We start from the raw sequence: 27,963 nt of genomic DNA, 5'->3' as shown, positions 1-27,963 counted from the left end.
AACAGCTTAAATGGTAGATGAAACTAAGCATATGTGGAGAAATAAACAACTTGACATAGTACGATATCGCCGGCAGTATCGCCATATTTTGTCGCTGCAACAGCATAATAATAACAATAGTAATAATAATAACAATATAACATACACGGTACGACTGCGTGATTTCGCAATAATCTGCTTTGACTTGTACGATTACCGCATAGATGCCGTTGATGTTACTGTTATGATTTTATTTTGGCTTACTGATTATAGGGTCTATGGGCAACACTACGATTTAATTATGCTCCGCCTAAACAAACGCTGGCATCGCCATAAAGTCTGGACGTCGTGTGTTTCCTACGGCGCGTGTGGGGCCTAATGTGTCACTATTGCGGTGACGTATTGTCCTAATATTGACAAAATGGGACATCACCATTATTCTTCTCGAAGCATAGGAATAAACTAGTATTGCATTAACAGCGATGAGAACAAAATCGTTCTCTGCTGGGATTGTGTAGACGACAGAGCAGCAGCAAATGACATCGCCATCTTCACCGTGTCTATGATAAAAGAGCGACTGGTTATCACAACGTCGCTTCTGACGAGATGGTAGCCATCTAATATGTACGGGGAGAGCAGCTGTTTGCCGAATCAACGACGTCAAAGAAGGACGACAAAATTAACAGACTATGTCATTTACTTTATTTATGGATGTGTATAACACAAAGGACGCACAGTACGGTGATTCTGTAATTGATTTACATTACAAGAGAGCTGGTTGGCCGGCTCCCCATATATATATATTGAAATTTTTTTGAAGAACACTTTTTCTTTCCTACTTCCGCTCGATTGATGTTATTTCTGATGCGTACACAATCATATACTACTACTACTACTGATGTATAATTCGAAAGTGCTGTTAGTGCAATTTTAACTCGAAAGAACTTCTCAGAGACGGATGCCCCATACGTATGGAACACCCGTCTCTGAAGTGTATTGTCAACACGCCCTGTACAAGGCATTCCATCGAAGCTGACAACTTGAGAGTTGCCCGTAAAGATGGGCTACAGCCACACGATTATCGTTAACTATCTCATGTCTTTTTGTTCACTAAAGAAGTTAACGCCAAAGGTCCAACCAAATCTTAAAGCAATTGATGGAACTGCGAGGACCTGATATAGGGGGAATTACTACCTAGGAACCAGGCAGCTGATTAACGCGTCTATCTAGCCCAGTTTCATCAAATCAGTAAGGCTAACGAAAAAAAAAGTCACAAACGAAGTCACTACAGCTCGGTAAACGGTAATATGGTTAAAGTTGCTTTCCCAGACTTCGAATGAGAGGTGTCGTTACACTCTACATATTCTTCGGATCTGGCGCCGACGGATCTTTTCCTTTTCCCTTCATAAAACAATCATCTTTGTGGCCCTACTTTCGGCATGGATCAAAGATTCAAAACCTAGGTGGAAAACGTTTTTCAAGTAGAAACCTGCTACGTTTTGGCAAGAGGACATACACTAGTTACCGAAAAATGGTAGGGATTGCGTATTACAACCTTTTGTCGAAGGAATAAAAAACGTTATGTTTTCTATTCAATAAAAAGTAGGAAGACTGACAATATACCAGCTAGGGCTTTTATATTTTAACCGCGTCGTAGCTAGCGCCTGTTTCGTACGCTGATTCTGCCCACAATGGTTTATAATCGAGTTTCTATCTCATCTCGTGTTTTGAGTCTATAATTCTTAACACAAAAAAGTAACAGGCCGTATTTGTGTGTGTTTCGTCCAGTCATTTTTTTTCTCAAATTCTTTCTTTACCTTTCAATTGGGCAACCTCTTTCGAACAGCTATGCAAAGCTGTCGATTAGGGCTGACAAAACTACCAGTCGAAATGTTTCCTTAGATCATGTGGCCTATGCATATTTGTTGGTCCAGGCTTGGAGGTCTTAGTCGTTAAAGGGGACTTCAACCTCATTTAACTTATTTGGGAGTGATTGTCGATGTTGTTAATAACTAAGGTCAACGTTAAACATTTTGCTGTGATAAACTTGTAAAAAGGTGCATATCACTTCCTCTGTAAACGTTTTTCGAGAAAATCTTACGCAGCAGGCCACCATTTCAGCACTGGATTGAACAGAGAGTAATCCATACGCGGGATTCAGCCGGGGGCAAAATCAGGAGAAATCAAAGCACTGCGGGTGCGACCTAAAGAGTCAAAATTGGACTGCAATTACTATATGCCTTCATTGCTATTATTGCTTTTAAGTTCATCGTCCTTGAAAGATAGCATTGTTATGTAAGCCCACAAGAGATGACTGCATGCGGAGGTTTCCGTCTCTTTCTCTCTCTAATAATTCAAAGGCTCTTACGCTGCTCTTACGGTATCATACGCTTAATTAACTAGTGCTGATAAAGTGTGGCATCCTAATCCTAAAAATTTTGAAAAAAAATACTCGTTCTTATTTAGAAAACAATAATTTATTCATCTGATAATTACTGACTTGTTCGTAGATAAGACATGCTAAAAGTGTGTGTCTCAAAATGTCATACATTATTCTGGTACAATCGATTAGAGTACGAAAAAATGTTTGAAATATTTTAAATGATGTTTTATTTAATGCAATGTATTGGTGCTGACAATAATAAATTAGGGCACCTCATATTGACTTCTCAGTTAACTCTTTTTAAAGTTAGAGCGTGCATTGGTCACGCGATTACCGTGAAACTTTCTTCAAAGACAGAGACATTAAAGAAATCAACAGACAATAAACGGCGATGGTGCTTTGTTCTAACGTACAAGCACAGCACGTGCCTATGTGTATTTGCAAATCTGTCTTAAACGTTAGGATATCTATGTTCATTCGCGTAACAGTTGTGACATGTTAGAGAAAGCAAATATTAAACTGCGTCTAATAATTTCGACTGACCGCAAAAGCGTACGGTAGCAACTTCAAATTTTAACCTTACCGTAACATGTCACTCTCTGCGCTGAGCAGTATATAGAAATTGTTATTGAAAATATGTCCTTGTAAATATATTCATATATTCTAAACATACAAACTGTGCGATTTGAACATTACGTCCGGCATCGCCGTTGAGCATCCATGGGACGGCTCCTCAGCACGAAACGAGCCGTGTGGCTATGTCCGGATTCGAACCCACACATGCCCTTAATATTAGCAAGCAAATAAGCTACCACGCGAAGTGAGCACAAAAGCAACCTTGATCAGAGGCATATATGCCTAATTATTCCTCTCTTATTGTCATTTAATCTGGGTCGTTCCACCTCCAGAAACGTGCGTTTCTAACTAACCAAAAAAGATTTATGATGGGAGTGGCAAGCTTTACATTATCAAGGTGCGTGCAAAGTGGCTAAGTGCTGATACTAACGCGCGCGTGTGGTCAAAATAATGAATCGATAATAAGTAGATAGGTGAACTGCGTACCACTGGACGGCACAGTGGGCCACACAAATGACAGCCCTTGCAAGAGCAGCAGTGGTGTTTCTATGCCTGCACATGCAGCACCAGAAGATTTTTACTGTTACCGCATTTGTACATGGATCAGCAAAAAGCTTATTTTTAAAGCGCTCACAAAACCAAGATTGAATATTGCACGATTGGTAGCGAACGGATTTATAAAAGGCACACGTTCTCCACCCCGTAAATCCGCACTTCAAATCTGCATGTAGGAATTATATCATAATTTGAGGTAAAATTTCAATGTATTACATATAGCGTATAGGTAGAAATTGTCGTCATTAAAACTGCTAGTTATCCACTGGTCGATGATAAATATATACAAAAGTAGTAACGCATAACCAGTTACTACTGTGCTCTCCAATCTTTACACCGGCGCCATAATCACTTGCGCTTCGCGTACTAGGCTTGACGACCGAACTATAATGATCAGGAAATTACCACTGGGATTTCAGACTCTCACAGTATCACCCGTACTATTCCAAGGGATCTTCTTTTTTCTTCTCCTAGACTACACAAGTAACTTCACGAATCGTAAACCACCGTTAATGCAACTCTTTGACGCAAAAGGACACAAAGGGTCCATCCGAGAAAAAGCGCTTGATATCCTTCTTCTCCGCCTCGTCCAAGTTTGAACAAGTATACATGGCAGGGCTGTCAATGTCTACAACGACAACAATCGAAAGTTTAGTTGACGGCCACAAAAAGGTTCATAGTTAAAATGGATTACATATTACAATAGTAGCATTTGAATAACTGTTGTGTATTAATGTATATTGCTTTTACAAGCAACAAACCGGATCCCAGCAATTACCAGCTAAAAGTATAATATTCAATGCTTGCTGCAGCATGTGTTTATCTTTGCACGATGACGGACACGGTATTGCTTTGAAATTTATAACCGATAAACAACAACTCCGAGTGGACACCATCAGCAATAGCTGACCGCCATTACTACTGAGATAATCACAGCAGTAGGAACAAGAAAAGGATAATACCGACGGTTATTGTACTACAGTAATAATAATAATAATAATAATGACATTGTAATCACTGATAAATAATCGCCGATGCCTCAATACGACGACCTCAACTGGGACTATACGCGGACCAGTTGCTGCTGCTGGGTTCAGGGACACGCGCGCGTACTGTCGCTCCACGGCGATGACCCAGCTGTGGCTATTAAGTAGGAAGAGTCATCGTCGACAAAGAATCAGGCGTACTAGCGGCAGCGCTGCAGACTTGGGCATAGAACACTGAAGCAGAAAGAGCACAGCAGAAGGAGCGCACGGGGATTTTAATAGTCGTAATAATGCGAGTGATTTTCGCGCCTGAATCGTTGTTGTTAATGGCTACTTCTGCAATCGGCAGCGGCGGCTGCAGTAGCAATGGTTAAGATCTCTGTCGAAGAGAAAGGAAGATGATGGGCGACATGTAAGTGAGCGCTTGTCAGTGAGTACCTTTTTGCGTGTGCGCACGTACCTAGTAGTGAGCTGGATCCGCAATGTAAATGCAAATATGTGATGGTAACACCATCAGAGATATGGCTAGTCATTAAAACATGCGAAATGCGTTAGGAAATCCACTATACCCTGGTGCAAAAACCCGACAAGGCATCGTCAAACGCCAGGGGCCCTAGTAGAACCAAGCCCTCTACACCGTACAGACTGATGTCCCGCCCATTTTAAACAGCGAGAAACTTCACAAGAATTAAATGTGCAATAACAGATACGGTTTCATTCTCAATATGCAAATTACGTTAGTCTTTAGATTCGATGATATAAGGTTTTAATCAGTGCTAAACTTTTACCATGTGGGAGCGGGCCTCGGATACCTTAAAAAAAGCGAAGGTTGATATAAAGAAGCAGATATTTTACAAAGACAACTGTAAGGCTAAACTCAGCGATCTCAAGAAAAGTTTAGGTAAAAAACACCCACAAATCAGACCGCGTCTTAACATGCATATTTACTGGAGGTAAATCGCTCATGTGTTGCAGAATAGTTTGAACCAACGTTCAGAAGCCCTTGAACACAGACTTCACATATACTTAAAGCTACCTTAAATTAGTTAGGTAGAACCGATTATGGCTTGGTCCATTCATGATCACCAGGCCACCATCTTTGTCCTTTTGTTATGCAATGGGATTATTAGTATGGATATAATCGAATCGAAGATCTGGTGGTCTATTGGTACTCAGAAACAACCTGTTATCCTGACTGTTTCGACTAATGATGTTTACATCATTGTTTCTCTCAGGCTTTTCACGGACGCGGTACAGATAGGATTGTATTCGGTCGACGCGTTCCTTAAAATAACGAGTTAAAAACTCACGATTTTCGCTTCTCCGCCAATTGCAGAACAGAGCAAAATCGACCTTGCTTTTTTATATCTATATACTTTTTTTTTATATATATATACGGGGAAAGCCCTGTTTACTTGCCTATTTAGGCTTTCCGCAAACACAACTGATATTTTACTGTATAGCTGTTATCGCTGATTCTGCAATTTAAAGATGCAACAGTTAAACAACAAAATGTTAATGTGTGTTAAAACACGCCGTGGCGTTGTTCACAAATACATCGATTCGTTCGTTCCGTCTAAATATACTCATAATACAAGTGAACACCACTGCTTGTTCTTAAATTTTCTCCATGCGATTTCTTCTCAGTGTTTTTATAAATAATAATTAGTAGTACCGCGTTGCCTCGTAGTCGTACACCGGCAATTTGGCATATTGTGCAAACAAGGCGTTCGTTATACTTTAATAGTTTAGTTTACTTTGGGTACTGCTATGCAAACTATATTTGTTTAAAATCTGAGCAAGGCTTGTGTTACATCAAAACTGCATGAACTGGTTTTATCTGAAACCACCACCATTCATGTCGGACTATGGGTCAGAGTTAAAGCCACGGAGCCCACTGATCACAGCTGGGACGAAGTCCACAGCACAATTTTTTCGACACGTCTATGCCAGAATCTAAAGCAACATTGCCAGTTTTTAGAACCGCCAGTGGCATGAGGCTTTCATCTAATCGGTTAAATAGCTCATGTAGGGGTCTCTGCACACATCAGTTGTGTCTGTGTCCGACAGCATGTACACACATGTGCAATGCATATAAATAATTTTTTACTGCCATTAGAATGATGTTTGACAATAGGATGATTCGTAATGGGCGATTTGTTCCTTTCAAAATTGAAAACATCTTATATTTCCCTATTACCGAAAAAGGTAATTAAATACATTGCTCTATAATTTGCTCTAGGCACGACGCGTGAAGCCGACGCTTTTAGCAATAATTTGGTTCTACAACAAATATATGAGTTGTATAGTGTACAGATTATCTTACCCCACTCATAAGCTTATGATAAATAAAATAATTAGCTTAGATTACGGGAAATCTGTTCCAATATTGTTATTTTTTTTTTTATATATACAAACATATTAATTTCAGCTTTACAGATAAAAAATTATTTTCCTATTACACTTAGAAAATGGTAAAAGTTAGTTAATCACGGATACTTACACCTTTCGGTGCTGGGACAGCAGACAGGTAGACTGAAGCTTTTGAGCAACATTTATACAAATCAATTTTAATTATTTTGAAAATGTTACCTTCCAAACATTCAATCTTGATTTGGGAAGAATTTTTTGAAAATGTCTGCATAAATATTTTCAGAAAAAGCACACAGTAAGATCTTTGAATGGTAAAAACCAACTGCAACCACGTGCAAGTCTGTATGACCATATGTGTGGTTATTAGGTCTTCTAGATTATTAGATCTTTTTTGTATGGAAAGGTTGTAGTACGTTATAGTAAATCTATTATTACCTAGTTTCTGTAACTCGCACCGATGCACTTGGCAAGAGTAACGATAACATTCCCCTAATCATTTTTAAGATCGGATAATTTGTGGTATGCAATGTGGTAATGCGTGGTTTAGATCTGGAATCTAATTTTTATAACATTTGAAGAATCGATGGTCAGAGCTTTACTCTTATATAAATATCAAAGTATTTTGTACATTCACTAAAAGTGCTGTTAGAATTTTTTCAAAATAGGCCAGTGATGGAAAATACTTTTTCAAGCTTCGAAAGCCTACTACAGCTTCGTATGAATAAACTCCACAGGTAATTACAGTTACTTAGTGCTCTTCACTAGCCCTCCTGTGTTTAGTGTTATCTGCAGTCGCTTTCGTCATATTATAGATACGTGTTTTCCCATAGCAACGGCACTCACTGACTGTACATATAAGAGTTAATGAACACTCTGCACACCGTCATTAAACGGCGCGCGATGTACCGACTGAGTCAGCTAACTTCCTGCAATAGTCAGACGCCCTGCCGAGACAAGTGGCCGCCGCCGTCTCTTCTGATTCAATAAGCGTTGTAGTCCTTAATAGCTAAATTAGAGTTGATAGTCCCCTAGCAAATTTTCTAAAATAGCCATACAATTGCAAAATGTCAAAAAAAAATCATTCCAAAATGTAAACATTCGAACACTTAGATAATTTTTTTATTTCAACGATTGGTTTAGGTGCAAATTTTCGGTTTCTGTATACCTGTTATTTCGCAATTCAAAGTAACCCACCAGCACCACCACCTGGAGTAATATAACATAAAGACAAAATAGCAGCATCGGCTCCGTTTGTTTGTCTTTCTTGCGTTCTCTGACTGAAGTTAGAGTGCTTACGTAGTGGACAGATAATTTGTGAGCTATTCGAGGTTATTCTTGGTATCGTTTACAATGCGGTTCCCTTTGCGAGTATTTGAAAAAAATGCTCACACTATCACATATGGGCACTAGCACATATGGGTCGAACGTGCAAAACATCTTTTACTCTCTGTGACGTGCTTCCAAGTCAAGCACAGGCTCAAACCGAAGTTCTGTATGGCCTGCACTTCTGCTACCCAACGTAACTCAACCAGAGGACAATTGCGCACCTGTTTGTATGTACAACGAACGCTTTCACTGCCTTTGTGAGTTGAGAAAAGAAAGGTGCACTCATTATGGCTCTCTGGTTGTTCATTTTGCTCTGTTACTGGGTAGATAGGGTAGATTACGTTTATCAGATGATACTGAAAGCAGTCTCGACTTCAGTTTAATTAAAGGCTAAATATTATTATATTAATTAAATATAGTATAATAGGCACTTTCTGCAAAGCAATTAAAGTCTCTGTTTGATCTGTCTGTGTCTTCCCGCATTGCCAGTCAGAATGTACCACAGTACGAGCTCGTACTGTGGTACATTCTGACCCTGAATGGTACATCTAATCTCACTATATAAGCGAAGTACACTATATTTTGATGGGCCAACCTTATTTGCAAAGACAGCTTCAATTTTACCAGTATAGTCTTCGGTTATACTACAACAGTACATACATATAATCGAGTCATCAAACGACGAACTATTTACTTATCATGACTAATGCTGCGCCCTCTTTTCGCGTCACGCGATTCTGAGTATGTGGTAGTTCTCCCTGTGCCGTTCTCCCATTTATAGCATCGTCATCGTTCTCGAATCTCTTTACATAAACGAAGGAATGACTTAACGATTATGGATAAGGCCAGCTAAGTATAGCCAGTACATATAAAAGCAACATAAATATAAACGGTAGGTAATTGAGAATAAAGAAAATCTGTTCCAGTAATAGCCGTTCTGTACTAGACCTATGTAGGACAGTACGAGGTTTCAAAGATGAGGGTCTTGCAAACAAGGCTTTATAGCTGCACAGGGAGTTCGTTTAATCACGTTTGGTCATCGCTACGATCTCTTTGGGCCCTACCCATAAGGATAGCAAATGAACAAATACATAGATACATGAAATGTTAAGCAGTATTACCGTGAGCAGTTAACTAAAGGCAGACAGAGTAGTCTAGTGGTAGCAACAAATAAGCGCAAGTCATACACACAACTAGGAATCTTGACAGCATAGGTTTAGTAGTAGACAGTCTATTTGGAGAGCTTCATTTCTTACCTCCGCCATTGTCACCGCCGGCTGGTCTCAGGCCGCTTGGAAAAAAGAAAGATCAGTCATTACATCGGTCAAAATATATGTAGTGTATTATTAAGGCTTCATGTCACAAATGCATTGCGGGTTGATCACTATCAGATTAATAGAATGCCTAACACCCGGCAATCTACTTGTATCGTACTATTGTCTAACGTTCATAAAGTCACGTGACTATAATAATAATATTAGGTGTAGGAGCCTTTGCTTTTTTTTTGTTTGTTTGTTTTTTTTCCATAATCAATGCTCAATAATTGTCTAAACATGTATACATCGAATACAGCGCTCGAATCACGATAGTAAGAATCCATTACGTACAAACAAATACAAGAAATTCAACGATTGCACGTGAAATGATGGGCCGATGGAGGATGCGCCACTAAGCTAGTCTGCTATGAAAAGTATGTTACTTTTCGACAACGAAATTTTTCAAACACATTACATGTACATACCTATTGCACAGGCAACAAACATATAAGTAAATAAAACATAGGGCCTATTGCCATTTCAATTTGACGGCTCACTTTTATTTCGAAGAGTCAACAAGTATTGCACCGTTGCAACCTCCTTGAACTTCGATGTCGAAAAAAAAAATATATATATTTTCGCAGTTACGCAGCCATCTTGCTAGCATATTAAACCCTTCAATAAAGCCTGGCTTTTGAAACAAGCTAATTTCAATTGCCTGTTAAATGAAACATGTTTTGGATCGATAACTGAACCAAATGATCAATTCAAAGCATGCAATGCGTGTTTCCCTGTTACATGAACTAGTCTATCAGGTAAAAATTTTGCTATATTTTTTTCCTATTTATGAATAGAATAAAGTCATATCAAACTATATTATGGCAATAAAGGATGTAAGCCGATAATCGTTTTAGGGATAAAATCTATACGCTCTACATTTTTTTACTTAATATGAATGAATTGCTACTTTTACCCATTTAGTTGCCCATTTAGGCACAGTTAAGTATAGTAGAATATTCAAATACGTTCGCCAACTAAACACTTAAGAGTAACCGTAGAATCCACAATATCATTTTCCGTCCGCGATCAATCACCTGTCACCCCAGAAGCAGCACATATGGTCTCCTTTTGAACAACCCACGATCCACTAACGTCGGTCACATTAGGGATCTCGGTTACTCAAGAAAGCTACCTAGTGCTTCCGCGAGTCGTAATTTTTACATTCAGCTACTTACTCACTAGCCACTTATTTATTAAACGGGTATCAAATATGAACAATTTTTTCAGCCAGTTGACACTTGTGTTTTATCCTAGTGGCCTAAAAGCATTCACGCAGCAAATGCGTTTTGTATCTCAGAGTCGGCCCGAAACGAACCCTTGAGTTGTTATTGCGTATAGCAACAACTGTGCTGCGATGAAGTTTTTTTGCTATTATCTTTTGATAGACAGACATTAAATTCAAGCAAATGATTGAATTTTGTTTCATAAAATTCCCGTGCTTCTTCGTGAAGACGGTGTAGATATTTGAAATACATTTTTTGTTAGTAAGTAAGAAAATACAATGAACTGTATACTCACGCATGGTTATCAACAGCCGAAGAAAACACACTCTTTTATTAGCCATTTAACACTCGGATAATGTCATCCAAAGGCGCCGACTCCAGTTCCCGCATACAACTGCGGTGTCTATGTCAGCTCAGTGCAGACACAACCATATGAACGCTTGAATTTCAGGATCATGTCAAAATTAGCATTTCATCGTTTATAAAACTATCATACGTTGAACAGATAGTATTTACGGGAATTTTGTATACTGCCAAAATCCAGCAGACTGCACTGGCTTAGAGGTGAAACTGTTTGAACACAGACGGTGAGTTTTGAGAGGGTGAAGGATCAAATATTTGACATTTTGTTGCCGGTACGAACGGATGTGAGTTAGACACGGTTTTGTATTTTATTTCCAAGGAGATTGGCCCTCTCAACAGATGCGTTCATAGCCTGTCAGAAGTCATAGCAAGCATTTTCTCTTCGGCCAATCGAGTTCTATGTCCAGTATCGCCGCTAGGCATTCCATCAAATCGCTAGCTCCCTGCGCGAAACGAAGTGTGTCTGTGTTCGGGTTCGAGACAACAACATGTCTCTAAGATTAAGGCAATAGTAGCCTAAAAAGAACCCGACATCCAGAAATCAGATCATGGCTATTTGATAAACGTCATTATATCCAAATATATTGCCAATGATTATCCTTTGACATTTGCGGTCTTCACAGCAGCAGAGTTTCGGCAACACTTAGTTCGACCGGTTACCCTTTGCTGCTCGCGAACAATTAATTCGAATAAAACAAAAGTAAAGAATAACAGCGGTTGCAGGTTGGCGCGCGTAAAACTATATTCACCTATGCCACAGGTCAATCAACAGGGTATATAAAGAAACCCTTAATCTAGTCATGAACAAACAGAACTCACGGATGTTGGAAATGCATGCGTCAGTTCAAATTTGGCGCCAACACATTCGCTATGAGTTTGGCAAAGTTATGTGTATATATATATATATATATACATATATTTATGTATAATGTATAGAGTGATACCAGTTCTTACGTTTGACCAAAAACATTGTTCGAAGTTCAAAAATGAATTAATTTATTACGTATTTGCTTTTACTCTCTACGATTTTCTCACATCGCTCAGTACATTTATTCATTTCGTTTCTCCAGAAACTTTCAGAGTTGATGCTGAAAAGCTCGTTCAACTACTTTTTGAAGCCTTATTCATTGCTAAAAGTATTATTGCGAAATCCATTCGTCAGTGATTGGAACAATGCTAATCCATCGGCGTGAGGTAAAAAAATGTCACAGGTAAAAAATAAACTTTCCATTCAAGGCTTTGTACGTCATCAAAGCTAATAACTTTAGCCTCTTAGTCTTGGAGTATCATTGTAGCCCTGTTTATTTGATACAATTGATGTACACTTGTTTTTCTCAGGCATTCCTCAGTTTATAGGCCCTTTCCAGTCCCGTTAAGTGCAAAAAATTATTCCTGCAATCAATTTTTTTGAAAGGAGGATTTGATTCAACTCTGTGCGTAGGCATATATCCAGGAGCTGCCTATTTCTTTAGTTGTTTTATGTTGACCTGAAAGCACCATTAACTGTCACCGATAACAATTCTGTGTAAAACCAGTGCCACACAAGATGTTAAGAGAAACAGAAGCCGTGCTTTCCTCTACCTTTATTTAGTTTAACGGGCACCCAAACTTGAATTTTTTAGTAAACCCCATAGGGTTAAAATGTCTTTTAATAGACATACATGACCACAGTTCACCTTCCTTCAAGTTGTAGACCGTGTTCTCTCAAAACCCCCTTTTAGTGCTTCTCAACGACCTCGGATGGCGAACCGACACTTCCTGTTCCAAAATGCCATTATTAAATTTCGTAAACCGCTGCTGAACGGTCTTCCTAGACATGGAATCTATCTCTACTACGCATGTTACAAGTAGCCAGGGCCGTTTCGACGGTACTTTCGCCTCGAACTTGAGGTAACATGACGGTCACTGCACAATGAAATTTAAAATGGCTCCTGCAGCTGATAGAAGGAGCACTTTCGAATATTCTAAAAACAAAAGTAAACCAACAGTGGAAAGATAAGGAAAGTCATTTGAAAAAAGTTGTTCCCTATGTTCCAAATAAAACAGATCCAAACAATCGAAAGAAATGAAATAATCCACAAAAATGTTTTATAGAAAAGGGGTTCACCTTACAGAAAATCTTATCAGTCATTAAATATCTTGAGAAATTTCAGTGTTTTCGGACATAACTTGCTATCCCTTCCCCTACTTTCTGTCATATTATTAAATATTTTCAATCAAATATAAAGAGTAATGAGAGAAAAAAATACAATGGTAATAACATTTACCCGCATGCGGATATATAGATACATATCCGTAGGAGAAGAGTTGTGTTTGATATGGGTAATCATCGCTGCCATAGTCAAAGATCCTCATCGCTATCACAGTAAGTAATATATTTAGTTGTGAATTTCGGTGATAATATATAACGGTACCTTGACGCATAATTTAATTGACGTAAGCGCTCGAAAACGGCATTTTGATTACCCAATCCTTCGGTTTAAGCGAAAAAATGTACTACTTAGCTTCTGATTTATTTTAACATACATTTTTGGGACTTGGGCATTCTACCTACTACAGCACATAAAATGTTAATTTTCCATCAGCGTTTTAAAAAAGATGCATTATACAGAATTTTCTCATTAGAATGCCTGAGATGATCATACCAATTGTTGTGGTGTACCTTAGAAATGCTGTACAGCTACTAAATTTAGCGTCTGGCAGTGAAATAGTAACTACTGACACATAAAGATGGGGAAAGTTGGACGGTTATGATGGTGACCTCTAATGTTATGTTTGCTTTTTTTTTTCTTTTCTAAAAATGCATTTTTCGATAGTGCACTATGTATTTTTAGAAAAAAAAAGGTAAGGCAAAATCCTTCTTAAGCAGCTTTAAACTTTATTACCGAACCTTGTCGCTCTCTTTGTTATGCGTAATATCCCTTACTTAAATTTTATATTATTTTAAAAGTATACATAATTAAAAAAATATCACCGGTACTCTTTGACACCGTGAAACATTGATTAATCTCTCGTAGAGTTGAACTTTTTCTTATTCTAAAATCCAAATGGTCTACAAGCCTATGTGCAATCACTAAAATGTGACGCTGATTCCCAAAACCATTTTGGGAATCTTTTTGTTTTTCCAAAAAAAAAGCTCTTAGAAATGAGCAATCCATATATCGTACGAAACGTAGTCGTATTTTTGTATGTAGTACACTGACAAGAACAATAGAAATATCCACCACTCTACTTTTTGCCCAGTTTTTAAACAGCTATCCCAGTAAATACACATACACTTCCGCTAAACTAAAAAGCTTTTCTACCCGACACGATTTACGAAAGGTTACGTTACTGCTACAGAGATAATTAGTAATTACGTGCGTGCTAGCGTACGCAGGAACGGAGTAATGCGGCGTGCAGATATCTAAATTGTGCCTAACCAATTTTCTTTAATTGATCTTTAAAAAGTGGTCGTTTTAAAAATAGGGTCCCTCTGCAAATTAAACGCTGAATCGATGGTTGATTACTTTCCCATGGAAGCGTTATGGATGAAAAGACAAATACATTTTAAACTTGAATGTTGCGATAGTTTACGCGACATAAAAAAGCAGGTGCGGAATAGAAGTAATAGATTTCCGGCTGCGTGTCCAACTAGTTCAAATACGGCAAAATTGAAATATTTGTAAGACATTACAAGTATGCAATATACTCAAAACTTTAACTAATAAGCGTACTTTAGTTAATACGGAACTAAACCATATAGTCGTCAGTCGTCGAAGAGAGCTTCATGACTAATTTTAGTCAATTTTGGAGCGTCTTCATGCAGATCAGTTAAGGTTAACGTAGAAGAAATTGTCTCCATAGTAGGTCCCTTATAGATGTACAGTAGACAACAGACGATAACAATAATAATCTCACTGGTGTCGGCCGAACCCCGAAAGGCTATGCGTACACAGTGTGTCATCTAATTCAGTGGATAAACAACAATAATCATATGAACGAAAAGACCTGCTCCGGCCGTCGCTAGTATATCGGTACAAAAAGCTACGCCTTCTACTTTTCGAGAGAAACCATACAACGGAAAAGAATCTCGTCAAAAGGGTTTTCATTGGGGAGCAAATTAAGGTAATGTATCTTGTATAAGCGTTCGGGTAACGGCATGAACTCACTGTCGTAGTTCTAATATATTTGTCATGTCTCACTTCTAAGGATCCGTAAATCCAAAATCTGTTATCTCTCGATGTAAGTCAAACATAAAAAACAGTAAATATTGGATTTAGATTTGATGAACTAACACCACTTGCGTCTAAAAAAGCTCGCCGTAGGGAACATTACTGCTTCGGCATTATTTACAATATCACAGTCAGTGAGTATGTACTCGAACTTGCAAATTGACTGAAAGATGATGTTTTTTTTCTATACGCTGATGTGTGATAAGGTAGCACAAACAAACCGGGTCTATGAAACAATTACCGTAAGTACTGCCCCTCTTAATACATAAATCAGAGATCATCACACACACTTAGTCGAGACTAAAGTAATTGACGTCTTTCTCCTTCGGGTAAATAACATATCCATAAGGTGTGAAGGCCTGTCTTAGAGCTAGATTGACATCTGTACATTTCGTTACGACTAAGGACAATGCAGTTAACATCCGCTGCTGCCGCCACGATCACCTGATAGTCGCAGGACGTATCGAGATGCTGGCTCGACGACAACGACGAGACATAAGAATAGAACTTTCATATTTACTTCATAAGTAAGCAAATGAGATGTAAAAGCCATTTGTCAATATCCTAGCAGTGCTTTACGTTGACACTAGTAAAGATCGGCAAGGAATTTGCTTAATATCTATACAAGTTGGGTATAGATTTATTTTATTATATTGGGTTTAGGTCGTAGCACCCGACTGGTTAAGCAACATTAGTTGGCGATAAAGTGTCTTCACTTGATCTTTTTTGAACTAATTACTCTAATATAATAATTAGTAATCAATTTTATATGAAATACGTATTTTTATTTGAAAGGAGAATCCGTTAACTTGTTAGTGTTTGGTATACATGCTTCATTTCATTCACTACACAGGACGTCCGCCTTAAAATGGTTATGGGAACCATACGTAGTACTTAACGTTCTATTATGTAAACCCACATTTCATTAACATCGTTACGTACAGCGTTAACGAAGGAAAGAAACTACTTGCCCAACTTCTACTAAGTACTGTAATATTCAATCTGAAAGAAAATACGACAACTACGCCTTATACACGATAACGTAAACACGATCTATTATCTAATTATAGTCGACATGCTAAATAGGTAAAAAGCATACATGAGTAACATTAATCCAATACGAAGTGAAGGACTAACCTTAAATTCGCCAATTCGTTCACGTTTGCCCTACCGACCCATCATAAACAGGTACCTGAAATAAACACAGCAAAAACAACGATAAGAACGGATTTTCTATAAAATATTCGAAAAGTGAACTAAGTAGCTTCTATGCTCACTCATTTCGTGTATATGCACGCATGATTGCTAAATATCAAACCTTCGAGTCAGAGGGCTTAGTTTACATAAACCCTCGGCTATCGCGGAAAAATTCGCAGCCTAAAATCAGTAATGCGACAATGAGATTTGTCTATCTGGAAGCACGAAGACAACGAATTTTGATATTTTGACTATAAATAGGATCAATAATAATAATAATATTGTAAACAAATGTCAATACTAGGTTCGATGAACCGACAGCAAGTAAAATGCTAAACAGAAAAATATATATAAAATGGCCAAATTACGTCCGCACTCTTGCTTATGGTTCGCGCCTAAGACTGTATCGAAACAGAAACGGATATATAAATTTGCTTTATATACTGCTTAAGAGTGATTTCTAAATATGTTGTTTATTTAATATAACCACCACCTACCGCGATCATATCTTCAATACGAGACTTAAACTGCTCACAGGTTCGTTTCAAATAAATCTGCCAATAATCTATTGATAAAGGCACAAGTTAGCGAGTCGACGTTGCCGTATTGAGACCGGTTGGACTCTCACTGGATGACGCTCCAGGCACGGTAATCCAGCAGAATTTTACCTGTTCGACGGCCACAACTGCCCTTTCCGAAACAGGCGTATATTCTCAAAACAGTCAAGCCGCAATAACCGACTAATATGAGCCTGTGTTCCGTAGTTGCAAGGCGTAAAGCCTTCTACATTTTACCTTCAGACCTCTTGGCTATAAACGATTGGACAACAATTTGTAGAGCACGTAAGTTTTTTTAGTAACTCGTTCGCCTTTTTGAAGAGATCGTATGTCATCATCTCCTTAGCCGCTGTTACATTGTCCGAAAACGCGAGCGGACAGACGCTCCGGGTAGGTTGCCATGCAGATAAATGAGGACCCTAGACACAACAAGTGGCCAAATCTTAGCGGGACCTCGGATTTCACTTGCTCTGCGATGAACCAAGAACTGTACAATTCCTGCCTAACTACTACCTTTACGAATGTTTAGTCTTTTCTTGAACAAAAAAAGAACGAATATTGTTTACACTGCAACAACTTCAGCTTAACATTTTTTGTTCCAAATAATCAATTAGATTGCTCAGGCCACGCAAGTGAATAAAGATCTTGTTTTTTAAAGATAACATAGCTAGCAGAGCTTCAAATTTCTATAAGGCTATCTCCAATGATACCGTCTGTATGTTTTCTTTTATAGAACATGCTGCTTCTAGACAATACATCTTGATGTTTTCTTTTTAACGTAGGCTTTTGTTGCATCAACCAGGACTGGCAATCACGTCGTTCAGGTGAACTCTTCATGACCATCGAAAAAAAAGCACACGAAAACAATTAGCAGTAAAGTGAATGAAGCCTACAAGTTAGAAACACCAACCTGTTATACATCAACTAGCTCATTCTAGGTCTTGAAACGTTAATTTTATGACAAGAGCGCAGCGATTCATGAGAAAAGATAGGTTTATAGGTTGTTTTCGATCAAAATGCAATGAACGCTCTACAAGCACACAATATATATGATTATCAAATGTTTTTTTAGTTTAGCTTAACTAAGAGAGTCACAAATTTAGTGCTCAGTGAAAATATAGTATCCAAAAATGTCAACGCTTTTTATCTGACTCAGATATCACATGTACTAATGTATCTATCACCTAAGTCCTAATAATAAGCTTGGTTTTGTTTTGCATGACATCAAAGATGATGAATCCGATTCAGACTTCGAAGATAGACATCAAGATATTGAAATGCATACTAAGAAACACAGATTAAGTGACTTACGGCTTTCAGGAAGAAGAATTCCTACTAGTAAACTTTACGAAGGGCTTAAGTATGATATGAAACAACCGCCTTGATTACAAGATGCCTATATATGTTCATTGAAGTATCAAACGTTTCTAATAAAAGAGCGATCAACATAAACTGAACTAACACTACTAAGCTTTTGTTTTTCTAACAGCAGAGAATTATCAACATCAATTGCGCATAGAAACGTACTACTTGATATCACTTGCGTGCAATATGACCTCGGCAAAGATTAACTTCTTGAGGAGGCCAGGTAGGCCTTGTAGGGCTTTTGGGGGTGGGAGCACTGAGAAATCCATTTACAATATTCTACAAATTCCTATTGTTTAAGAACGAAGTAAGACAATCTGCTCCGGTGTACTGAATATATCCCAGAAATAAACCTTTCTTATCCCGGGCTTTTTGTTGAGGATTCAGTATTTCATAAGGCCGTAAGTTGCAGCATTATCATGCTAGATCAATGGAATCTTTGATGATAGGTTGATTAGAAATTAAGATGTTTTGTAAGCAGAGAAAAAAAACACTATACATATGTTTACCCACATGCAACTTATGTGGATAAACCAAAACGGAAATTCTTGAATAGAAGAAATTCATAGCTATATTGATTTGGCTGGGTAGCTATTGTATGTAGACCACAAAGGAATACTGCGTATTCTCGTACCATCCAGTCTTTTTCTTAACTTAGCCAACGTACATCCATTAAGAGAGATTCGACAAACTCTATTTCTGGAACCCATTCGGGATCTTTCACCTTTCCTCAACAAATAATGAAATCGCTAAAAAGTAAACACTTTAAGTGTGTTCGAGTTACGATGTTTTGTTTCGAGAATATATTAGCTATTCCGTATTTATTATTACGCGATTTAATACAGATCAAAAATGCAACATTAGCACGTATTGTACTCATAAACTAAATAGGCTCAATTCGTAAGGCATAATAAAGCAACAAAAAAAAAATCCGGAATAGTTCGTAGCAGCTTTGTTTACATCTGTGCAATACAGTCACTATGGAAATGACATAAAAACAATCAAATTCAATTTATCCAGGATACAATTACTGGATCTGTTTTGTTTTTTAGAACATTTAAAAGAGAGAACCAAATTAACATCTAGCCTGTGTATCCCCAGCGATCCTACTAACTGTACCAACAATTTTATATAGTTGATGTTTTTCTAGGTGTCCGACTCAGCAGAACAAATGTAGTAGTCTAGTATAAATGCTATTAGCGTATAATATTAAGCTGCGACAAGGAAATCCGGCGGATTTTTTAATTGGACGACCATTACATTAATTAGTTTCTTCTCGCATGTTTCAGTGCTTCTGGACAAGTTACCTAAATAAAGTACTAAGCATTACTTCAAACTAATGGCTCCCGTCCTCTACGTGTCTACCACTAGATTCAAACCTATAGCCAAAATTTAGCTAACAAATACATTACCCGCTACTCGGCTATGACGACTGTACCTATATACTATATAGCTAGCATATGCCTATAGTGTCCGCTCTCATGATTCATTGAAGTAAATCTGCGGCAGGGTATGGTAAAGTGCCGACTTAGATCGGGGTGAAAGGTGGCAGGTTGAATACTCTCCAGGAAGTACCTGAGGGATGGCGACGCGGTCTGCATACTTTCTCTTGCTGTATCAATGGTCCACGCATGACTTGAGATAACGTTATACAGTAATCACCTAATCTAAGTAACAACTTTTGATTGCTTTGATGCTCAACAATGATACTATTAATACCCGAACCCACTGTCACCGAGCTCAATTTCTTTCGCCAATGTATAAAGAGTGGACAATATTTCGTCTGTGGCGCTCGTTTACTTACGTAAGTGGGTTTTTGCTGATTAAAATTCCGCAAATTTCACGTAAAATACGCCGTACTCATTTCCAACTTGTCTGGTATCGATGTACAAAGGATCCATTTTTCATTTAGTTTCCGCATTTTCAGTACTGAGATTATAACTTGGTAATGCACTACATGTGAAATGCCAATTTTGGCCGACAAAGCCCCTAGACTTCAAGCCCTGCTTTCGGGAAAAGTTTTTTCGATTACGGTGACACGTTCTTGTCTTTCGGGTCCCGACATCTGGTTGCCTCTGCGCTACCTTCCGGTATTCCAATCTCCATTTTTAAAACGTTCGCACCACCCACTTACTGTGCTACCGTTCAAAACCTTTCTCTCCAATATCTTCACCGATCGTCGATTAATTTTCGCGGCAGGAATCCTAAATTGATATCTTCCCGAGTAAACTCAACTTGTTGGTTCTCACTGGCTAATTTCTAGAGACCTGAGTGATCTACCAAGCAATTTCGATTGTGCCTTAAAAATGATTTAATTTCAAATCCCTTCATAAGAGCCTAACAATAAATGTGATTTTAAAAAGATATATAATATTAATCAATAATTAATAACATAGTAACCTCTGTCATACAGTATCTCACTGACATCTCAAATGAACTTTTTAATATATATGTACACCATGAATTGCAACTATTGGCTATATACAACTCACAAAGCACTTTTGGTTGTTAGAGAACCAAGAATTGTCGAGCCACCTGGAATGATTTTTTTTTTCTTAACTTCTCAAGAAGAACCTTGAGGGATGCAAGGTTATAACATAGCAGTAATTAGCTTAAACGCAAGTAATAAACATTGCTGGATAATTGAAAACATTTTGTTTCCATGTTGATTTATGAATCAGTAACATATTGTAACTATCGCCTGAATTAAGCTTTCAGAATGATACGAAGCTATGCCGGTAATAAAGCAAAAAATTAGAGGATAGATAAAATGTTGAAAGCAATGCCATATCTCTGTAGCTGTAGAATACGCATCTGTCGGACTGTTCCTAGGCCGATCGTTTTCATGCTATCATTTTACGTCATGTGATAGATTCATTGCGGCCAAATAACTTAGTAGAGACAAATAAAGGCAGGGATAGATCTACGAAGAGAACAAGTTTCATTAGAAAAAGCGTAGATAAACAGCTACACAACGTGGCTGAGAATGACAAACCTTTAAAAAAACAGAGATAATAACAACTTTCGATCACCAATGACTTTCTATTATAGAAATTTATCTTTTCCTTATAACTGTTCAAAAATATCATTGTAACTATATTTATGTGTTGATTAAGTTTGATTTGTACACATTAGTGTTTCACAGTAGAAATGAAAAACTTATTAAAAACGATTATGCATCAAAATCTAACAACAAAACCGATCTTTGGAAATTTTATCATAGAAAATAGTAGATAGACTAATACACATCATAACCAATGAAGTTGTGGATATCACTTCTCTACCGTTATAAGATGAACAGTGATTTTATAAAACTGTTATCATTATACTGCAGGACACCGTCACTGCAAGAACTAAGTTTAAATCTCGTCAGCTGCCTGATTAATATAATGTAGCGCGCGGTCGTAAATCACAACGACGCAACTCAGTACAACACCAGACTCGGTATTACCAGTGACTCCATTCTGCAAAAGTAGTTTTAGAACCAAGCGTCTAGTGTTCTAGTGAAATAACATACACAAGAACGTCGTATCCATAAAAGTTGCCACGTCTGACGCTATGAGAGGATTTGTCTTCGCACCCTAAGCGATAATAATTCGCGAGCTTCCTGCTTTTGTCAAAATGGTTCGGGTTTTACGTCTGGTACTGGCGCCATTGAGCATTGCCTCACACGGCCCAACGTGAAACGAATACCCGGATAAAACCTAGACCACTACGTGACCCTAAGATTTGCCGGCAGACGCACCATCACGGGGACTATGCCTAGGGTGCGCTACTTTTGTCTTAGCAAACAGAAGGAAGTTCTGCAACAACTTCCTTTTTTGCCACCAAGGTTACCTACTGCAAATAATTAGGAATATTTGCAAAAACTCAGACATAGTTTAGTCGACGTTATATAGACTGATGTTTTTTAAACGTGTGCAGCCAGATAAAATTTGCTTTGCATTGCTAAATCAACTGACTAACTAACCGTCGTGATGGCCAAATTGCGCTTTCCAGCATACTATCCCAAAGGTATCCGCTATTTTCTTCGGGGACATCCGAACAATATCAAAGCAGTCTCGTTCGAGCGGGAAAGGATGAAATCATAAAAGCCAGCTAGGTCATGGTTGTCAGCATTATCCTTCTTTAAGCCTGTAGAACTAGCCCCGAAAACGCCGCGCTGGTAACATTTCCCTATTGGTCCCTTTAGACGTTAATGCTTCCTATATATATATATTCGCATGAAGCACGTTAAATTAAAGCAAGAAGCTATATAACGAAAATAATGATAAAAATAGAATTATATAATTTTATTTAAGATATACAATGTTAGTCCTCTTAGCATCCGAATTTTATATAATAAATCTCCCTACATATAAGTAACTCGCTCTGAAATAGGTTTGCATTTTTAGCGCTACGTTGCATTATACCTTCCATTTACTTACCAGATGCGTCGCCAATGTCTGAGAGTTGTAGTTGACGTTTTAATCCATTATATAAAGTATTCTTATATGCGTTAAACGACTCAGGTTACGGTCACCATCATTCATTAAAAATGTGGTTACTAATTAAAAATTAGGACCAAAAAATACTACTGCACTCGTAAAAACACTCGACAGACACCATGTGTGACATTCTTTTCTAAGGACGGGTCCAATTCCAAAAAATATATATTTTTTTGAAATTGTATGTACATATATATATATATATATATATATATATATATATATATATATGTACAGGGTTTTCGGTTTACAGTCAGACTGTTTGTCATAGCAGTAAACATCTGTCCATCCGTTATTTCTGCTGGCAAAAAGCCTGTTTCACCTAAAACGAAACCGCAGACTCATCATAATGGGAAAGGTGTGCCGCTCGCGTATTGAACGAAGATCAGCTGTCATTCAATCTCTTTACGTGGGACGAACCACCCATCAACATAAACTTGATTTTTTGCCCGAAATTTATAGTCTACGTTATTGATAGTTTCTATAAAGCTGCAGGAAAATCTGCAGAGCTTTGTAAGAAAAAAGAACGGAAGATCATTAATAGGATTTAGATTTACAGCGCTCTCAAGTAACGTATACCGTATATCCTGAACTTTGGATACCAAAACTAGTGATATTTTGCGAGAGGAGAGTATCTCTTAGTAATTGGGTCGTCTAGATAAGCCCCAGCGGCTAATCTGTTGGAGACGTTTTGGTCCCGGTATTTTGGGTCCTTCGAGCAGCTATTAACTGCACATTGTGCGAGATTTTTTATGTGGAGCGTCTTTGAGCGACACTCGTAAGGAGCGCTTGATGCACGGCGATTGTTGAAAAGTTGTTTGCGGGTTAAAGAAGGAATATTTTTTTGTAGTGACTGGTTAATGATCTCAAAGTCGCCGTCGATGGTAGCTAAATTCAATAAAAATGATCATCAAGGATAGCAATCTTACCACGTACAAAAAATTTCATTGAATTCTATTCTTGTTTAAAAACAGTTTTAGAGACAAAAAGCCTAAGGAAATCTCTTAATTTTCTTAGTCTTAGAATTTATATATGTATGTATGTATATGTACAAATATACACTAAAAAGAATGTAGTGGACATTGCAGTTTGTAAAACGATATATCTATCGTTATATATATAGCAAGGTCCTATTTATGTAAGAGGAATCATAATTGCATGTGCTGCTTTTTTTTTTTTTTTTTTACTGTCTTTATTGCATCACATGTAGAATGTCGTATTTTTTTAGATGTATTCTTTCACGACTCATTTTCAATCAAAATAAGTAACTGTGTGTACCCGCATCTTGAAGTTTTAAGGATATATTATATATATATATTTTTTTTTTATATTGGACTGATTTTCTCTTATCTAAAGGCATAAAATGATCTAAGTGTGCGTTATATATACCTAGATTAATGAACGTCTGCTGCATCTTCGACAGCAGAAGGCTGGTGGAGTTATGATGAGCTTGGTAGATGTCATGAAATACTTCGTTTGTGTAGCTCTAGTCAAGTATGCTAATATAACGGATATAAAGGTCGGCCTCACTGACAAATTGGTAATAAGATAAAGATAGAACGCTGTTGAAATCTCGCAAGCCTTAGTCTGGTTATGGTTGGTGCACCGAACCAATGCCGGGCAGAGGTACCGGCCAAAATAAATAGAGTGTAACAAAAATTTATATGCGATGATTCTGAAAAAACGGGTAAGTGGTTCTGAATATGAATAGCTCAAATACAATTTAACTTTCCAGTCTCTCGGAACATAATTACCATACGATACTCCCCATAAATGCTTACTTTGTCCACCGCTGGCGGCCAAATTCTTTAATTTATGACATCTGTCGTTTGGAAGCTAAATTTGGGTGCAGGAACTACATATGCTACCCCACTCACCGCAACGATTACCGATGGAATTTAACACTGATCACATCACATCACACAGTCGGTACTGGACCACGTTTTCATCATAATCATATGTTACTTTATCCATTTTCGCTCATCTCGATTGGCGCCACTTTTAATCTGTTCAAGTCCCGTTCGTGTTTGACGAAAACTAACGATCGTTTAACAATTCATATATCAACTTTGGACACATAGCAAAATGGCACGCTTTTGCTCAAATTTTAAAGACCTAGAACAAAGAGGTATAATCAAAGTAGCAGTAAACCCGGCGGTCGAGATGGCAGCTGGAGTCGCAGCTGTTGATGCTGCTCGAAAACGAACAAGAATCGCGCGACAAGACGCCACCTTCAGCCGGACATCAGTTCATCGATATTGGTGATAGTGCCGCTGCCGCTGTTCATTGTCGTTAAGAAAAGTCGTTCTATGTTCAGTCGGCCAAAGAAATCATTGCGCTATTTGTTGCTGCCTTATATAATGTATGTACTAGCACCACAGTAAATAGAGACCCAATCAGTAAAAGGTTAGTGAGTCCGCTAGCCTATCACTTAGTCAGTCAGTATCTCAGTTTCCCGCCTGCATCAACCTATGAGCCCGCACCTCTGTTGCCACAGGAATCGTTCCTGTCGGGCGAGAGTGAGGCACTCGCTGAGCGTGGAGAGTGCTACTTGCGCGCAGTCTGGCTGCCGATATAGGCGTATCGGCAAAACACAGAATAGGCCGACAAATAACGGTAACGGTGACCAGGCGCACAAGAGACATGCTTACAGGTCATACGAGAGTTCCTCTTTTGCTGTATTTAATGCTTCTGCTATTATTGTTGACACCATTGCCCTCGACAATGCACTGCATAAGCTGCCCAGTAATGCTAAATATACGCAAAGAACAATATCTAGTACAGTTTCAGTGCTACGGACACATCCAAAAGTACCACATTTGGCTAAACATTTTCGATTTCGAAGATGAATGGTTCAAGCTACAGTCTGTACGGTCGCAAATGAAGCGACATTGGCTCTCCAATACCAGGTCATCAATGAGCTGTAGCCCGTGTGCGTCAATGGCTGTTTTCTAGAAATTTTAAACGTTGTTGAAAATCCACTTCAAGCCTTCCTAGCGCAAGCTTGCCACCGGCCTTCAAGCAAACGTTATCGCTGAAAAGTCAACGCTCGTTTAATAGGGCAAATGCCAAATCGTATTGAGAATATGCATGTAATTATTTTCAGCAGATTATAATATACTGTCTTGTGCACTGAAAAGTACTAAAAGGAATATATAAAATAGTGCTAAGGCGACACAGAGGCGTAAGCAATAGTCTAGAATTTTTATACAATAGGTTTCTAAAAAATAGTGTATATGATATAAGCTTTACCGACACGCGAAGCTTTTCTAGAATGTAGGCTGCAGTATGTAGAAATAAAGCAATCGCCTCAAGAAAATCTAGTCTCATAAATCAGTTTTTGGTTTTTATTGGAAAAATTATTCGAATTAGGCTAAAACACGTGTTGTTATTTGCTTCACATTATGGCTACTCGTTGTTAATCGGTGCCCTATAGAAATTTCCCTATTATAAATATCACCATAGTGATGAGTCACTCGGTAACGCGCTTGGCGGTGACGCATTATCGGCACGAAGATTAATATAGATAGAAGAGCCAAATAAAAACAAATTCTTAAGTGCCATTTAGCTTCTCGAAGTTAGTTGATATTCACAGTACCACAAAACACCACTTAAGGCTCGTTCAAGCTCCACTCCATTTCACTCTTCCTCTTCCTTTGCGTCGAAGAGGCATTGGTAATAAGTCGCCGCCTTGGGGACTTGAAAGCAGTACACTTGAACGAGCTGAAATGTCGGTTGGGCCTTGTTTGGTTCACAACTCTTGTTTCTATGGGTACTCACAATAGAGTGCTGCCAAAAATAGCTATAGCACATTTAAGACGGTATCTATAGGGCATTGTATGGCAAGGAAGTGACAGATCCATGGCAAACCGAAATCTAAAATGGACTTATTCGACACGGAGGCTATGGCAACAACAGTCCTAGCAGAGATATAAAACGACTATAGACGCGTGATCTGAAGCGAACAGTTTGCTGCTATCAATGCTGCTGTTTAAAGTGACTATGCCGTCGTAGATTCTGTCAATGAGGCAGCTACGCCGTAGTGCGCAACGTATTCCACTAACTAAGGAATCTACGTAGCGTTTTTGTGCATGGATCCTAGGCTGGACCTGAACTAAGGAGTTTCATATTATTGGTATTATAATCACACCTTAATTGAATTAAAATTGTAAAAATCACCAAATAAACGTATTTTCAGTAAGCGTATCAAATCTGAACGCGTATGGTTGTCCATTTGAAACGACGAATGCAATAAACCAGTGGTTCAGCTAGTTAACATCCTTAGATAATGAAAATTTTTTAAATTTTAAGTTTAAGAACCCTATAAATCGTCCAAGTTGGTTAGCAGTTTAAGGTGAACATCATAAAAAAACTACCTAGGTTCCAAAACCCGACTCCTAAACTCAAAAGCGACCAATCAGGTCCCCCTTATGAAAAACAGTATTTCCAGTCTTCCAGTATTTCCAGGAAATTTACGTCTTAGCTAAAAGAAACTAAGGCAAAAAATAATCTACGGTTAAATCAAACATATTTTACATTTTTCTTTAGGATCTTTGAAAATAAACGTCTAAGATTTAAGGTAAACAAGTAAAAGAACCTCTCCGAGTTTATTTTTATTGTGGTGATTAAGCTTAATCGTGTTCTCAAAAAGTTCCATTGGCTGCATTCCACGTCCCTTCTGGGGTAAATAATAATGAAAAAAACATTTTCAAGAAAAATTCCTAACTCAGTAATTTTTTTAGCAAATACGAGGCTCATTTAATGGATCTAAGCAGTGAACATCACAACCCCTCGTGAACAGGTATATTCTGAGAGGTACAGCACATATCGTATGTACATTTCTTCCAACTCAGGATCGATTCGGCGCCACTTTTTAAATACTAAAAACATACACAGGGACTAGAAACTACGTGATATCATATACGATGCGATAGCAAAAGCCTGAACTTGGTCTTAAAGTGATGGCCGTTCAGATAGAAGCTTAGACGGATATTTATTTGAATATATTTTTTTAGTTACGATGATGTGTACGTCACAGATTTGCTGTATCGAAAATATTTTTC

General features: G+C 38.0%; 1 protein-coding gene and 1 long non-coding RNA gene across 15 annotated transcripts in view; one reads left to right on the top strand and one right to left on the bottom strand.

The window, feature by feature from the left end:
- LOC111250822 (uncharacterized) overlaps positions 1–27,963 on the bottom strand; it is a 53,714-nt gene that overhangs the window by 11,181 nt on the left and 14,570 nt on the right. Inside the window, exons 1-4 of one of the 14 annotated variants that reach the window (XM_086989339.1) lie at positions 16,989–17,173; positions 16,432–16,486; positions 11,013–11,156; positions 9,435–9,469 (exon numbers count right to left, since the gene is read on the bottom strand). In XM_086989339.1, the coding sequence (XP_086845465.1) occupies positions 9,435–9,443 (9 nt within the window). In that variant the 5' untranslated portion in view covers positions 9,444–9,469; positions 11,013–11,156; positions 16,432–16,486; positions 16,989–17,173. Of the gene's footprint in view, positions 1–2,080; positions 2,184–9,434; positions 9,470–11,012; positions 11,157–16,431; positions 16,487–16,988; positions 17,174–24,681; positions 26,897–27,963 lie in introns of those variants that run through there. The other 13 variants (XM_086989333.1, XM_086989335.1, XM_086989337.1 and 10 more) reach the window with 13 other exon arrangements.
- Positions 17,212–19,157, top strand: LOC111250824 (uncharacterized). The gene is made up of 3 exons (XR_002673528.2): positions 17,212–17,333; positions 17,831–17,872; positions 18,279–19,157. It is a non-coding gene; the product is annotated as an uncharacterized LOC111250824 (long non-coding RNA).

Source organism: Varroa destructor, unplaced genomic scaffold, assembly GCF_002443255.2.
Source record: "Varroa destructor unplaced genomic scaffold, Vdes_3.0 BEIS01000005.1, whole genome shotgun sequence".
NCBI lineage: Eukaryota > Metazoa > Arthropoda > Arachnida > Mesostigmata > Varroidae > Varroa > Varroa destructor.
Note: the sequence above shows the minus strand (reverse complement) of the source record. Positions and strands in the feature narration are given on the sequence as shown.